The 14,776-nt window shown below is 33.5% G+C and overlaps 1 protein-coding gene across 3 annotated transcripts in view; it reads right to left on the bottom strand.

Moving 5' to 3' along the window:
• The window catches only part of LOC105253920 (protein vein), a 320,393-nt gene that overhangs the window by 17,278 nt on the left and 288,339 nt on the right, over positions 1–14,776 (bottom strand). For 2 of the 3 annotated variants that reach the window (XM_020028313.2, XM_020028314.2), the window contains exon 5: positions 14,329–14,387. In XM_020028313.2, coding sequence (XP_019883872.2) covers positions 14,329–14,387 — 59 coding nt within the window. Of the gene's footprint in view, positions 1–11,798; positions 14,388–14,776 lie in introns of those variants that run through there. The other variant, XM_011262279.3, reaches the window with a different exon arrangement.

The following is a 14,776-nucleotide window of genomic DNA, read 5'->3' as shown; positions in this document are numbered from 1 at the left end:
TTCCCCCGTGTTCCCTATTAGACACTTCGATTTCTCCTCGCGAAAACTTTTCTGTGCATCTTTTGAAAAACCGACGGAATTCGCGTGAACGCGAGAAGGATGATTTTCTCTCTCTCTCTCTTTCTTTCTTGTCTATTTTTCTTTCTCCTTACTCCAACTTTTCGCTGTTTGCGTCGCGCAAAGGACGGTTCGTTTCCGGCGGTTATTTACCTTTAATAATAGCAGGAGAAATCGAATACCGATTTTGAATATCCACCCGTGCTCTTCCTTCATCGCCAAGATAAGATCGTCTATGTACGAAATTGAATTTCCAATTCAATTCTTTCTACGGCACGCGATATCGCGCGCGATGTTATTTTTTTTTTCACGAGACTTTTCGCATATTTTTTACGCATAGATTTTTTACGAAGGATATTTTCTCTCTAAAAGATTTTTTATTAACTGAAATGTTATGTACCGAGGCCAGTAATTTTTGAGTAATTTATGTTGTTTAATTATTGATAGACTGATTTGATCGTCAAAGCGACGATGAATTTGCGTGTTCAGTAAGGTTCATTAAGCTTGTTGCAAGAAATTTATTTATGTATTCACGATGAAGCTTTGCCAAATTGTTTCGTCGTATCGAGCGATCTTTTCGCTATTAATGTACAGCGTCAGGTGCGACAAAACAGAATCAAAAAAACTGTTCGCGCGTTTTCCTGCGACATCCTAAAAACCATCGCGGACACACATCACTCTCATGTCATCTCTCACATCTCCTGCCGAGCGATTGTTTTGTCATCAGCAAGATTTTCTTGAGAATAGGAGAACTCATGTAATATATCCTGTAACTGAATTTTTTAATAATGTAAAAAAAACTTCAGATACAGAATTTTGTTCCTTTCGAGCTCAGTCAGAAAAACACACTTGTATGATTTTTCCTAAAATTACTTGTATTATATCGCAAAATTGTTTCATAATTAGAGCTAACAATATTATTAAAATAATAAGATAATAAAAAATCAGATATAAATCCGTTCAAGCGAATTACGAACAATAAAGTTTCAATTTAAAATAAAGTTTTAAATGTGATTTAATGATTGTTAAACAAAAATATTTGTAATTTTTTTTATAATACGTTATATTGTATTTTTTAATATTTATATTATTTGCTTCGTTATGTGTGTAAATATTTTTTTCCTCGGAAAATTATTCACTTATTGTGTTATTCATTTATTGTGTATGTAAATGTCAACTACCTCACTTGACCTAACCAGTTTTGCGGCACTCTCTTTTTTCGTATCTTTCTCATTATCTCTCGCCAAGATCGCGACATTATCTCGACAAATGTGCTTTATGGATATAATTATTTACATGTTTTTAATTTTTAATGATCTGTCTTGCGCTTGCGCGAGCGGAATTACAGATAGAAACTCGGATCCGATGCAATCTCTATGGGTGGTATCGCATGCGTTGTTACGTGTGGCGTGTAACGCTTTCATTAGACGAGTTATTATCTGCACCGGATATATCGCGAAGCACCACGTTGAATGGTCTTTGTCATGTAGTTTTCATTGTGGAGAGGCTTTCATCGATTTAAAACATTCTGGTGAACTCGAATAGTAAACGTGACCGTTCAAGTTGAGCGACGTATGAAAAATGTATGGAAAATGTGTCGCGATTGCTTTGATTACAAATCACTTATGATTTGAATGTGAGAATTTTGGCACGACGAAAATAACTTCGAATTTTTCATGCAATCACGCGCTCGTGTAACGTGAAATTTATAAAATACGGGGCGAATAAACAACGATTCTCCCTTTAATATTAGGTCAGAAATGTTTTTTTACCTCGTTTTTTTATGAAATAGAGGGAGAAATATGTAAACGCGGTGAAACGAAGCTCGCTTAATGTTTTAATCCGATCATCGTCCGCGCTTTAGCATAGCAATGTGATTATTAAATTTACATGTATCATACACACGCAGCTTGCACAAGTTTTTTTTCGCACAAGGTAAGCTGCAAAAAAAAGCATTTATATGTTTTTAAATTGGAGAAAATTTATCTCCCTCCAATTAACTCTCGGATTAATCGTCGAGTTAAAAAAATTAGCGATATTCAGAATTCCGCCCTTGTATCATTTAGTTCCTATTTAATTCTCACAAATTTCACCGATCTCTAGAGTCGCTAGAGAGATGTCGGGATATTATAATATCTCTCAGAGTCTCTCTGGTTGCCGTGAAATTCTAAAATCAAAAAGTTCGGTGACTCTAAAATTAAACGAAGTATAACGAGAAAGAGAAGTACGCCATTAAGGTGATGAGAAAGTTTAAGAGTCTAGACCAGTCGTTTGTTGACACCGGTTCTTGGCATCCTCGTCTATCGTTCTCAGTGAACGCTTGATGTGTCGATCGAGACAAATCATCCAGCGATTTGTTATTCGGACCTGCATCAAGTACCTAATTTGACAGCGAATACGACGGAAGATCGTACAATGGAACCGATAGAGACGACAGGTGATTACGCGATTAATGCAACGAGTCTTAATGAATGAGAGACGTGTTGTTGATATGTTGCCGCGAATGAAACTATTTTTGCCTAGAATCATTTCGACGCTAATTAAGGCGTTAATGAAGATCGTCGGGGCGGGCGAAATCGTCTCACGAAATCCGAAACACGCACTTTCTTCTTTTACCCTCTTCCTGTACAAAAGTGCCACCCTTCTCTTCCACCCTTCATCGTCCGTTTCTTGAGTAGACTCGAGAAAGATGGATGATCGTAGAATGAGACTCAAGCCTACACGCGATGAGGAACACGTACATGTATATACTGGGTGTTCGCGAAAAAGAAAAATTCATTCCTTGAGAGATTTATCGAATTTTGTTCTCTTTATAGAATTTTATTTCATCTTTTCTTCATAAAAATTTAATTCCAATTTTAATTAGAGGATTGTTTAATATTAAAAATTAAAATTCTAATCAATTAAGCCTTAAAAGTCAAACAAAGTAAGAAAGTCTGCTTTTCTACTCAATTTGAAGAAAATTTATGAACCTAATAAAAAAAATATAATTTACAGAATATTATCATTCTTTTTTTTATTGCAATAAAATATTAAACGCGTTCTCTAATTTTTAAAAATAATTATAAAAAAATTAAATCTATATTTCAGCAATAGATTCTCATTCTTATCTAGTTCGAATTTTTTAGAGACCTTATATATGGAGATACATTCTACGTTGCGTGCTACTTATTGTTAGCTTGTTAAATAAATCAAAGTACAATACATAGAGATCTTTGTTTAAAGACGAAGCTATTTTTGAGGAAGTTGTGGTATCTTTAACGCGTAGTTGATTGCTTCTACGATGAGGGTGGAAAGTGTCAAAAGGAATCTCGAAGTAAAGATCTACTTGCGGAAAGCGAGGGGTTTACCTCATTAACACAAATGATTCATTTCGAGATATTCCGTTAACTTAGCTAGTAGTTTAGATAATAATCCACATCCATATTCTGGAAATAAATTAAGAGAACGAATGTATGGATTATATTTTATACTAACAGTTTCTATGACGTCAATTTGAGACGTGATTGCTTAATTATAATTAAAAAGAGTATATGATAAAATTAAGCACAAATTTCGTAATTTTCTACCGTTAATGCATTATTACCATGCGACAGTACATATAACATTTGTGCTCCCTTAAATTAAATTCTCCACGCTCTCTACTTGCGTTTTCTCGTATATCTGTTAAGCAGTTGCTTAGCGCGATCTAATTGCTTAAAGCGTAATGAATAATAAATTATACGCCAAAGGGGCGAATAAAATGAACTTCCTAGTAAAGTTTGCGCGAGTTATTTGAATATTTATGCTTAAGTATTATATTATGATTTTCGCAGAGCTGTAATTTCTCTTTCCTGTACAAAATTTGAAAATTGCTATCACTTCATCATTTAATTGTAAAGTTGACTTAAATTGGAAAAATATGTATCAGAAAAAAAACAAAATGATAATGTTCGATAAAAAGTTTCTTTTCTGAATACATTATCTATTGTTTTATGTCGTAATATGTTTAAAATAAACATTTATTTAAGATAATAGAAAGAAAAATATTCTGTATACTTTGTAAAAGTATACTCGTAAAAGTTTTCATTTATATCACGATATTTTGAGGTAGTCTTTTATAATTTTCTCATTGTACGTTGTACATTGCTTTTTCGAAGAAAATATAATAAATTTTCGAAAGAATAAAACGCTCAATCTTTTTATACCAATAGATTTCGATTATGCATATATTATACATTGACATATTTATTATATATCTTGCGACCTCTTCGTTCTCGTTAACTCTGGAAACGAGTAAATGCACTCGTGTTTCGATATGTGTCCGGTGTTTTTTTTGTCCCTTAATGGGCGATTCGCTGACCAACGGATACCGTTAAATTTCGATTATCGACAAAGGGAACGGTGGAAGAGGAGGACGCAGCTAACACGGTATGTTCGTGTATGTATCGCAATGGACGACAGAGCCAACGAGGACTAGCAATCAATTCTCTTTTGCCGAATTAGTCGAACAATAAAACTCCCTCCAATCTTCCCCTCTTCACCACCCTTTCCCTCCCCTCTTCGCTTCCTCACCCCTTTCTCGTGCTCTTCAGTCCCGTGTCGCGTCGCAGACACACGTAGCAAGGTAGCAAGGGGCACGGGGGTGGGCTCGAACATTGAAAATTCTCTGTGATTCGACGAAATTGATTAGTCCAACGCGACGTCCTCGCGTATTTATGCAGGCCGTCTAGTCGTTTCCGTTCGTGATTTCAGTATGCATACGAGCCGGGCTAATGCGCGTACAAACGTGGACCAGATTATTCGCTCGTGACGATTAACAATACCGGACGGGCTCGCCCCTTTGGGGCCGACGAGCCCGAAGAGTCGCTTACGCCGCCCGGCATTCATCGTTCCCTCCGATTCCAGATTGATGGAATGTCATTGATGGAATGTCGTATGACGCGACCCGGATATCGATTGCGTGTGCGAAATGCGTAAAATTTCGTACTCTGCTACGAGTCGGATTAACGTCATTTATAATCTAAGATGGAGTATCGGACACAATTGTCGATAAATCATGTTAAAATAAAATTCTGCTTCCTCTGTCTGCGACATTGACTATTTTTATTATTGTAAGGTAAAAAATTATTATATTTCCGATTATGTTAAGCGTATTATTTTATATTGTTTGTAAATGCTACATAATTAATTTTAATTAAAAAATTATTTAATAGAATCTCTTTAAGAATTGTTTTGTATACAAAAATTCGCGTACTATTTAAATAGTAAAAACCTTTTAGAAAATAGCTTAGTATTCTCAGTGTATAGTTTTTCGTCGTTTTAATGAACACTAGACAAGAGCAACGAAAAACTCCTATTTGAAAGAAACCTCTATTAAGATCTCCTCTAAGTAAACGATTGATTTTCCCAGACTACTGATCTGATTGAACGATAAAGTAGCTACGGACATTAAACGTTACTTTAAATCGGATATCGAATTGTTGTTTTCGACCATTTTGTCGTTCCTGCTTTTACGTAATGCCACCGATACTAGTGGTAGTGGTTGTATTATTATAGCTGTCACACACATGTAGAAAAGAAGGAACAAACCTGTCGGATTATTCGCTCGCGGAAATCGACATCCCCATGTGATCGAATTCCCACCGGTGTGCATTGTTTTCGCTCGCGACAGCGCGTCGTTTGATCGAAAATCAACCGTTCGCCGGGCGCCGACGATTCTGTCATGTTAAATGTTTACGCGCACTTATTATCGCCAAGAGCGAATCATAAATATTGCCGTTAAATCCAACTGTTTGAAATCTGTATTCGCTGTTGGTCAACCGGATGAATACTTTCTATCTCGATAAATTGCAGCTATAATCGTCGTTATTGTCGCCTCAATCGATGCGCGCAGGCGACCACTCCGAATTAGCAACAAACGAATAATTAACAGCCTCAAATGTTGTAATTCCTCTGTACGTTGCGTTTCATCCCGAGTATTTCTGCATTGACGTTTCACTTATATGTTAATTAAACGTATAATCAGGATGATGAGAGATTTTGTCCCAAATATACATTATTCCTTAATAAACAATCGCTCTCTCTATTTATCAAGATTTGCCAAGTTTTCGAAGCTCAATTAATCACTATCGAGTACACATGAAATCAAAAGTTTGTAAGAATATCTCAAAATACAGAATCTATAAAAACGAATGAAGTTTTTGCTTTATAATTTTGTAATATCAAATTATATAATATATACGTAATTATAATAAATACGTGCATCTATATTCTCGTATCAAAATATTTTCGATCGTTGTTTGATAAACGATAATGTCTTTGAGACTCCGAGTTCTCGAGAACGAAACTCTTCTCGTGAATTTTGCACAGCCAGCATGTAAGGGGTGAAATCGAGACTGAAAGAAAACGCACAATATTAGCTAGTAAAATTTTCAAGTTTCATACGTTAAGTACTCGCAAATATTGAGATTTCCAATCGTATTCGCGCTTCGAGCGATATCGAAGAACATTGGATCGACAAGGCGTGCAGCCGGAATATCTAAAATTCGATTTAAACAGGAGGACACGTGGCAGTATCGAAGGAGAGAAAGACTTCCGCCACTTATGTTTCCAATAAAGACGAACTTAGTTTTTCGCTTCGCAGCCAGATTTTCGTAATCTTCTAGTCGTTGGCCGCCAGCTGGCATCCCAGCTAGTTCATTCCAATTGGTTATTCATGCACGTTACTCTATTCCACTTTGTTTATTATTTCTTTTCTTTGCCGCGATTCTCAATATACCTGAGAATAATTAATTAACTCCACTGAGGTAGTAATATTAATTAAATATGATATTAATTAAATTGAATTATAAACATCTATTCAGATTTCTATGTTATATAATTTTGTAAGATATATATTTTATCGTTGTGTGTATAATAAAATTTTTATCGATGATAGGCCGTAATTTATTATTAGTGATTAAAATAGTTATATATCATAATAGATTGTACCAGATTATTACACACACATAAAGCATAGTGTTAGATATCTATTCCAACGGATATTAATTAAATGTAACATCTATTAAATATTGATTTTTATATATGTCAAATAAATTTAATAGTATTATTATTAAGATATTCATCGATTAGAAATTTACCATAAATGTATGATAAAATTTTACATTTAGACATTTTTTTTTACGTAATGTATTTATTTAAAACTACTAATTTTAATGGAAATGTTCTGAAAATCAAATAATTTTCATATTTCTTTTTATAATTTTTTTTTATTTTCACATTCTTAAAATGGAATTTTTAAAATAAATTTCTACTTAATATATTTTTGCACTAGAATTTCGATTTCGATTAATATATACGACATGACCCGAGATATTGTAGGTTTTTTTAAGGAATTAATCTGTCAAAGAGCGAATTCAGTTCAGTACGTTTTGAATGTGTTTGCTGTCAGTTAGGACATATCCGAAAGATACGCTAGTATTAGCACATTCATGTGTCAAAATTCCACGTGGAATATTTTTAATTAACGGAGATATAAGAGATATTATTAAGCATAATGAAACAAACAATACAATTTTTATTAGAGCATATTTTTGTTCATATATTATGGAAAGAATATCATATAGCACAAGATATTTTAAAAGCATTCAAATTCAGTATTTTTAGTACTAGTTTTTAATTTTTTAGTGAATACGGCATTATAATTTTTATTAAATTTTTAACTAATCAAATTATTTTCGTTATATGGAAATAAATGTAAAATCGACTATCGTCAAAATACTTGGTTTTTAACATTTAAACGCGCGAATTTAAATGGATTTATCAATTATGCGAAAATTTTGCTTATCGCCGATTAAATATAACCATGCTTTTTTTTAACGTTTTGTCGAACGTTATTCGCCGACATGATTAATCACATTTCTCGATAATTATCGAGACAATTAATTATTATCCTCTTTTATCGTGCTTTTCTGTGAAATCCGTTAGTATTGATATTTTAAGTACTCATTGAAACGCATTTCGAATTATCTCTTTCCATTTGAAGACTGTTGATTGGAAACCCGATAATTTTTTATGCTCATCAATAATCATCCCTACTTGATTTTTTGCTGCTATTTGCATTGTGTCGATCATTGCAGTTTCATCATTTCTCTTTCTCACAGCCAATTGATCATATATATCTCTTTAGAATTCAAATTAGTTTGATGAAATTCATTATTACGATTGAGAAGGACACTATACGCGACATACAGAAAACTTTTCTTGCCACGTCAGAGAGCTTTAATATGGCGCATGTATCGTTCGTGGTATTCATACATTTTATTTCTTCCCCCGGCGGACGTCATTGTGTATGTTTCATAAAGATCGGTGGCGCACAAAAGATATCACCGTCGAGGGTGTCCAAAGATATATAATAAAAATACTTTAGCCGGACGTACGAAGAGCAAAGAATGAGGAAGCAGACGACGGATTCGTCGCATAAAACTAACAGTGTATGCTCCTTGACAAAAAAAGCTTTTCCTCGAATATTCCTGGGATGTTCTTCTCAGGCTGACATTGTCGAGTTATCGTTTTTTAATTTTTTATCATTATCTTCGATTCAGAGAGATAAATGACGTCACGATATTTCGCTTTCTATCTTTATGGTACCCTCGAAACTTATCTGTTCTATCCGTGTTTATATTTGATTTAGTTTTTTGTATTCAAATTTTTTTATTAATTATTTTATATTTCAAAATGTAATACTTGTACATTTTAATTATTAAATTTATATTTAAACTTGTAGCTCTTTGTTGTTTTATTTATTTTTTCTTCCGTATATTTTGCATTATTACTCAAAGTTTTTAAGTAATAAGTTTTTGAAAATATTACTATTATATGATTTATGTTTTTAATAATTTATACATATATGTAATGTGTTTTTAATGTTTTTAGAAAATTTCATTTTAAAATGGACTACATTTTTACATGTATGCGCTTTCATTAAATATTAATTTAAACATTTAATGAAAATGAATTTAATATTAAAGACTTTCTCTTATAGTTCAAACTTTTTATTACATTCTTTCTAGATATATATGTATGTTATATCGTAATTTTTTTCATTTCACTATTTTATTAAAATTTTGTTTTGTGTGCTAATTATCTTGTTCTGTCGTATATTTCAATAATAATTTTTCGTTTACTTGCGCTAATTAATTGCAAAGGATGTTTTGTCTAATTTATCTGTCGTATTGTGAATTTTTAATAATAGTTTTACGCGATTGGCCACTGAAAGATGTCCGATAGTGTGATACGTCCGAAAACTTTTCGTCGTCTCATGGCTGATAATCAAAACTATTCGAACCAAATACGCGTAAGCAAAGTTTAGGGTAGGGCAAGTCCGCATTTTCGGTAAGTTTCCTTCGATAACACATCCTCGATCCTTCTTAGTCCTCCCCTCTCTTCCTTATAGAAGAAAGTTGCTTTCAGAGCACGAAGTTCGATTAAGAGAAGCGTTTACGAGGATCGTTGTAGTGGCAGTTCGAACTTTATGGACTAAACAGAGAGAGAGAGAGAAAGAGAGAGAGAGAGAGAGAAAGAGAGAGAGAGAGACTTTTTTTACGATAGAATGCAAGCCCATGAAATACATGCCAGGATCGAGAGTGAATATTCGTGTATTCGCGTCCACGATTATTTCCCATCCAACCTATTTGTCGCTATCTTTTCCTGTATTTTCCCCTTTTTGATTTCTTTTTTTGTAATGAAATGATATGAAACGAAATTCATTTAATTAACTGACAACAGAATTGATATCGAAGGCATTTCATTCTTAGAATTGGTCGCGCGCAATTAACTAATTACTTATATATAGGATATCTTAGCAAATTAAAATTCTTTATATAGAGCATAACAATTTATGAAAGTATCTTTGAATTGTAAATAAAATACTGTTTAAAATCCATATTCCTCGATTTAAAATTAGTCAAAAAAATACGCTAAGAAATTTAAGTCTATTAATTTTTTTTGCATACAGTTCTTGTACCTAAATTGCGTTAAAATTTTGTCAATTTTTTTCTTCTTTAACGATAAGCTATATTTTTCTTTCTAATATCTTCAAGCTTCATGTATCTTCATTATATGTAGTAGTTCACTATCTTTTCCTGTATTTTCCCCTTTTTGATTTGATACGTAGTGGTTCACTATACAGGTCTAGTTTTATTTTCTATACTTTGCTTTTACGAATTGAGTTTCCGTTTTACTTTATCGTCAATTGAACATGAATAAATGCACACGACATTTTCCTTCTCATATCTCTGCCTCTATCAATTTTCACCCTCCTATGATTATCCTTTGATGATGTCGAAATTTATGTCGTCCCCTTCCGTTTGCGTTATTTACAAGTCGTTTCTCGATTTTCCGCAAGAAAATACTTGAAGAGCTATTTTCTCGGCAAGAGGAATGACTTGTCCCAAAACGACTTGTCGGAATGTAATAAGATGCTGAAAGAACCAACGAGTTGTTTTTTTCAAGTAAATTTTCCTCGTATTTCCTTGAAAAATTCCATCTTATTTTGTGTTTGCCCGAAAATATTTTTCCGCATCGGAAATTTTATGCGAGTTTATAACGAATGCGATTATATATATGAAACTTTCATGAACATCTTCTGCAAAAAACAGCAGAAAATATTTATTTTCTGCTACGATTTTTTATCTCATTCTCATTTATATAATTTTCACTCAAATGCAACCTTTAGTGTTCGTAATATGCCTGTAATTAATTCTCGTTGCGCGTTCCAACTCATTGAGATTTACAGACGTCAAAGAGAAAACTCGTTATATAATTAAAACGATACCGTGTAAGCGCACTTTTAACGTCGGGAAACAAGCTGGTTAGAGAAAATCGATCTGGTTATATATCGTTCAAAATTTTCAGATTCGCAATGATTTAACGAATCATTTGGATTAAAAAAAAAACTGAAATAATATAAAAATTATTGTTTAAATAATAATATGTAAATTAGATTGTAATAAAAAGCAAACTAAAAAAAGTGCACCTACCTGCTTGAAGAAAGCAACGGAAGAGCGTGACAAAGCTTTCGCCATTAATATATGAAAAGATGGAGCATGAAATATTTATTTAGTCGAAACTTCTGAAAAAGAAAAATGGCAAATGACTATATGAACCATTATATTATTTTAGACATTTTCTTTCCCTCTCCTTATTCTTTATTTACAGATGTCATTCTTTCTTTCTTTGTCATTATTTTTTTATCAAAAATATGGTAAAGGGAACAAACTGTGACATATATATTTTAATATAAGAGTGTAAAATTCGAGATGTGTACGAAATAAGAAAAGAAAAAGATCTGTAATTTTCCATAAATGAAAGTTTTTTAATTGTTTAATTCTCTTATGGAAGTAAATAAGCGATGCTACTTCTTTCTTCAGATTCAATTTTTTCAAGATTGTACTCTATTACAACCTATGAGTATATTAGAGGCGAAAGATTTTGAACACTCTTCTCGTATTCCACCTGCCATATGTGAAGCAGCGTAAACGAAAGAGCATGTTGGTGCAGAAAGGTCAACAAAAAATTAAAAACACAGGCGGTTGCTGAAGTGGAGATGACGTTTAATCGTAAATCAATAAAATTAATGAATTAAATAAATAAATTAAAAATGTTTATACACATATTTATATATATAATATATAATATAATATATAAAACATAAATATATATATATATATATATATATATATATATATATATACAGGGTCCCGAGACTGCTGGAGCATAGCGTGCATCCCTCGCTCCCTTCCCATGTGCTCACCATTTTTGCTCGCGCACGGAAGTCATCATCGTCGAGATTTTTGAAATCATTATTTTGAGATCATTATTCGTCTCTAGATACAATTCTTTTCAAAGGTTTATCCAACTCGATTCCATAAAATATCCGTCTCTTTCCATGATATTATTAATATTCCCTTCTTCTCTTTTTTACAAATTTTTAATTAAAATGGAAATAAAAATGGATAATTGTGGATATTTTATAAATGCTTCTCCACGTATCGCGCATTTTAAAGACGGAGAATATTTTTGAGGTCGGATTGTTATTCTTGTCAAAAACCTCTCGATCACTCCGCGTCTCCCGTCTCATCGAGATGAGGATTCACCATCGCTCTCGTGGTTTCCTCCCTTCGTTATTTTCTCACCCTTTCTTTCTCGTTTTCTCTTTTATCTATCCTACATCTCTGCTTTTTAGCTAATCTAGTGCGTTAAACTATCGTATTTTACATTAAATTGTTTTTGCCCCATGGTCTCTTCCCCGTGACTCGATCGCTGACTGGCCAATTTCCTTCTCCTCCTTTCGCGTCATTTCTTTATACAATGACAAACGATTGGTTCTGAAAACTTTGGAAATGTTGCTGCAACAGCATAGTTGAAAATTGTTAGTTTCTGGCGAAAAATTGATTTTTCTATTTAAAATACTGCCACAATGGCTGTCATGTCTTTTACGTTCAACATATTTTAAATTATTATTCATAATTCGAAATCACTTATCTCATATCAATGATTTATACCATCATAAAAAACAATTGATTTTCGTAGTGATTTACTGTATCAAAATTTCAGATTTTGTCATTGAGATTTCACTAATTAACGTATTCTCTGAATAATTGTTTTTCTGGACATTTTTATGTATTTTTCCCAACAGAAATATACTGAAATTATTTCCGACTTTGTTCCTTTCGAAGTAAAATGGAAAACGTAAAAGTAGATTTCCATTCAACGCTCGCATTATTCTTTTTTACATTCTAGCCTTTCAATAGCAACGAACATGCCGCGGCTGCCAAGTTTTCTTAGCCCTACGTTCCACGATTTCAATAAAACCGAGCCATGAAACAATAAACTTGCTAGAAAAGAAAAATCAAAGAAAAAGATAGATTGTTTAGCAGACCGTAAGTTTTATTCACAGAAACTATTTTCGGCTTATAGGGATTGTTTTAGCAGAATCCAAGGAAACAGATGATATTAATATTTCATGTCTCATACTCTTTGCTCTATTAAATCGGAAGAGAATTGTCTCTGTATTGATCAAAATAAAATTTCATCAATCAATTAAGATGTTTCTTGTACGCGAAGTCAAGAACTTTGTGTCACTTTTTCTTTAACCTTCTTTCCTTGGCGCAATCTTACTAAAAATCGATTCAATATTTGCTCGATATATGTTGATCACGTTAAAAGAAAAATCGAGAGGAGGAGAAGCGAGGATCCTTCGCGTCATCCTGATCATCTTCAGGTGACAATACACCGTCGTAGTCGCGCTCGTCGTCCTTGATCGAGACCCTGGGCTCTTTGGTATTGTTCTCCTGTTCACGGAGACCCCGGAGAAGTGTGCGACACACACGAGTGCGCGTTTCTCCGGCCACGCTTCCACGTCCTCGTTCTCGAGGTCAAGCATTTGCCGTTCGAATCTGCGATAGAGCTTGAAAGCTCTTCCCGATTATACGACCGAAAGGAGCATCGAGAGAGTCGAGAGCTCTCTTTTCCCTTTTTCTCTTGCCCCCTTTCACACGCTCATTTTCATATTCATGATCCCTCGTCCATTCTTTCTATTATTTCCATTCTCCCTCTTTCCGGAGAACTTTACGCGGAAGCGCGAGCACGTCGCGTAGTGACATTTTCTAGAAGGAAAGTATTGATAATAACGAAAAAAAAGAAGAAGAAAAACAAGAAATGACAGGAATAATAAAACAAAAAGGAATGGAAAAATATACAAGAGGAAGAATAAGGAAGAAGGCAGATAAGATAAAAGTAGAAGAAAAATGATAAATGTAAAAGGAAGAAGAAGGAAAAGATGTAAAAGTAACATTAGTTATTAAAGAAGGTACGAATGCCCGGTCCGAACTATTTTGGAACCTGTTCCCGTATAAGGAATACGCAGGACCTGTCCTAATGCCCGAGATCGACGGAACCGAAATTCGTCCGAAATTTCTAACTTTCTTGTTCTCTCTTTCTCTTGTCGATTCCTCGCCTAAACGCCTCGTCCCCGTCATCGTTTCTTCTGTCTTTGTGTCTCTCTCTATTTCCATCTAATTTTCTTCATTCGCATGATTTTCCCTCCCCTCTTTGGTCGCGCGTTGGCCCTCTCACGACTCTATCTCGTGGGTTCCAAGTACACCGTAAGGGTAAAAAAAAGGGTCTACTCATGTGTTTAAAGGGCCCCGCGCGATTATCGCTAGCAGTAGTACGAGGTAGAGAGTCCCAGCTTGCAGGAAAAGGGCAGCATACGCGGATTATACACACTTCCGGTGCTGATGACGTCCTTCGTCTCGCACCGTAGACCCGTGAAACCCTCTGCGCATCTGTAACAAAAAATTCAAATCGATTAGCGGAGAATCGACTTACGCAATATCATCAGATTTTACATAATTGTGTTAAGATTTTATTATAAGACTTTACAAATAATACAGATATTGAAAACAGAAAATTTCTAATGATTATTTTATTACAGAAATGATAGAATTACGTCCTTTTTGAAACAACAAGAATATAATATTTTCAATTTTCTAATTAATTATTATTTATCTAATTGTAAATAAAAATATAATCATTGAAGAAAATTCCTCATCTGACTTTCTTAATTTTCCTTAGTTTTCCTCCCATTTTAATATTCACATTATTTTCTTTTATTATTAATCTTAAATAAAATTAGATATTTAATACAATTAAATCTTATTTTTATATTAAATAA

The sequence above is a fragment of the Camponotus floridanus genome, unplaced genomic scaffold (assembly GCF_003227725.1).
Source record: "Camponotus floridanus strain SB8 unplaced genomic scaffold, Cflo_v7.5 scaffold21, whole genome shotgun sequence".
NCBI lineage: Eukaryota > Metazoa > Arthropoda > Insecta > Hymenoptera > Formicidae > Camponotus > Camponotus floridanus.
This window is presented reverse-complemented; position numbering and strand designations above follow the sequence as displayed.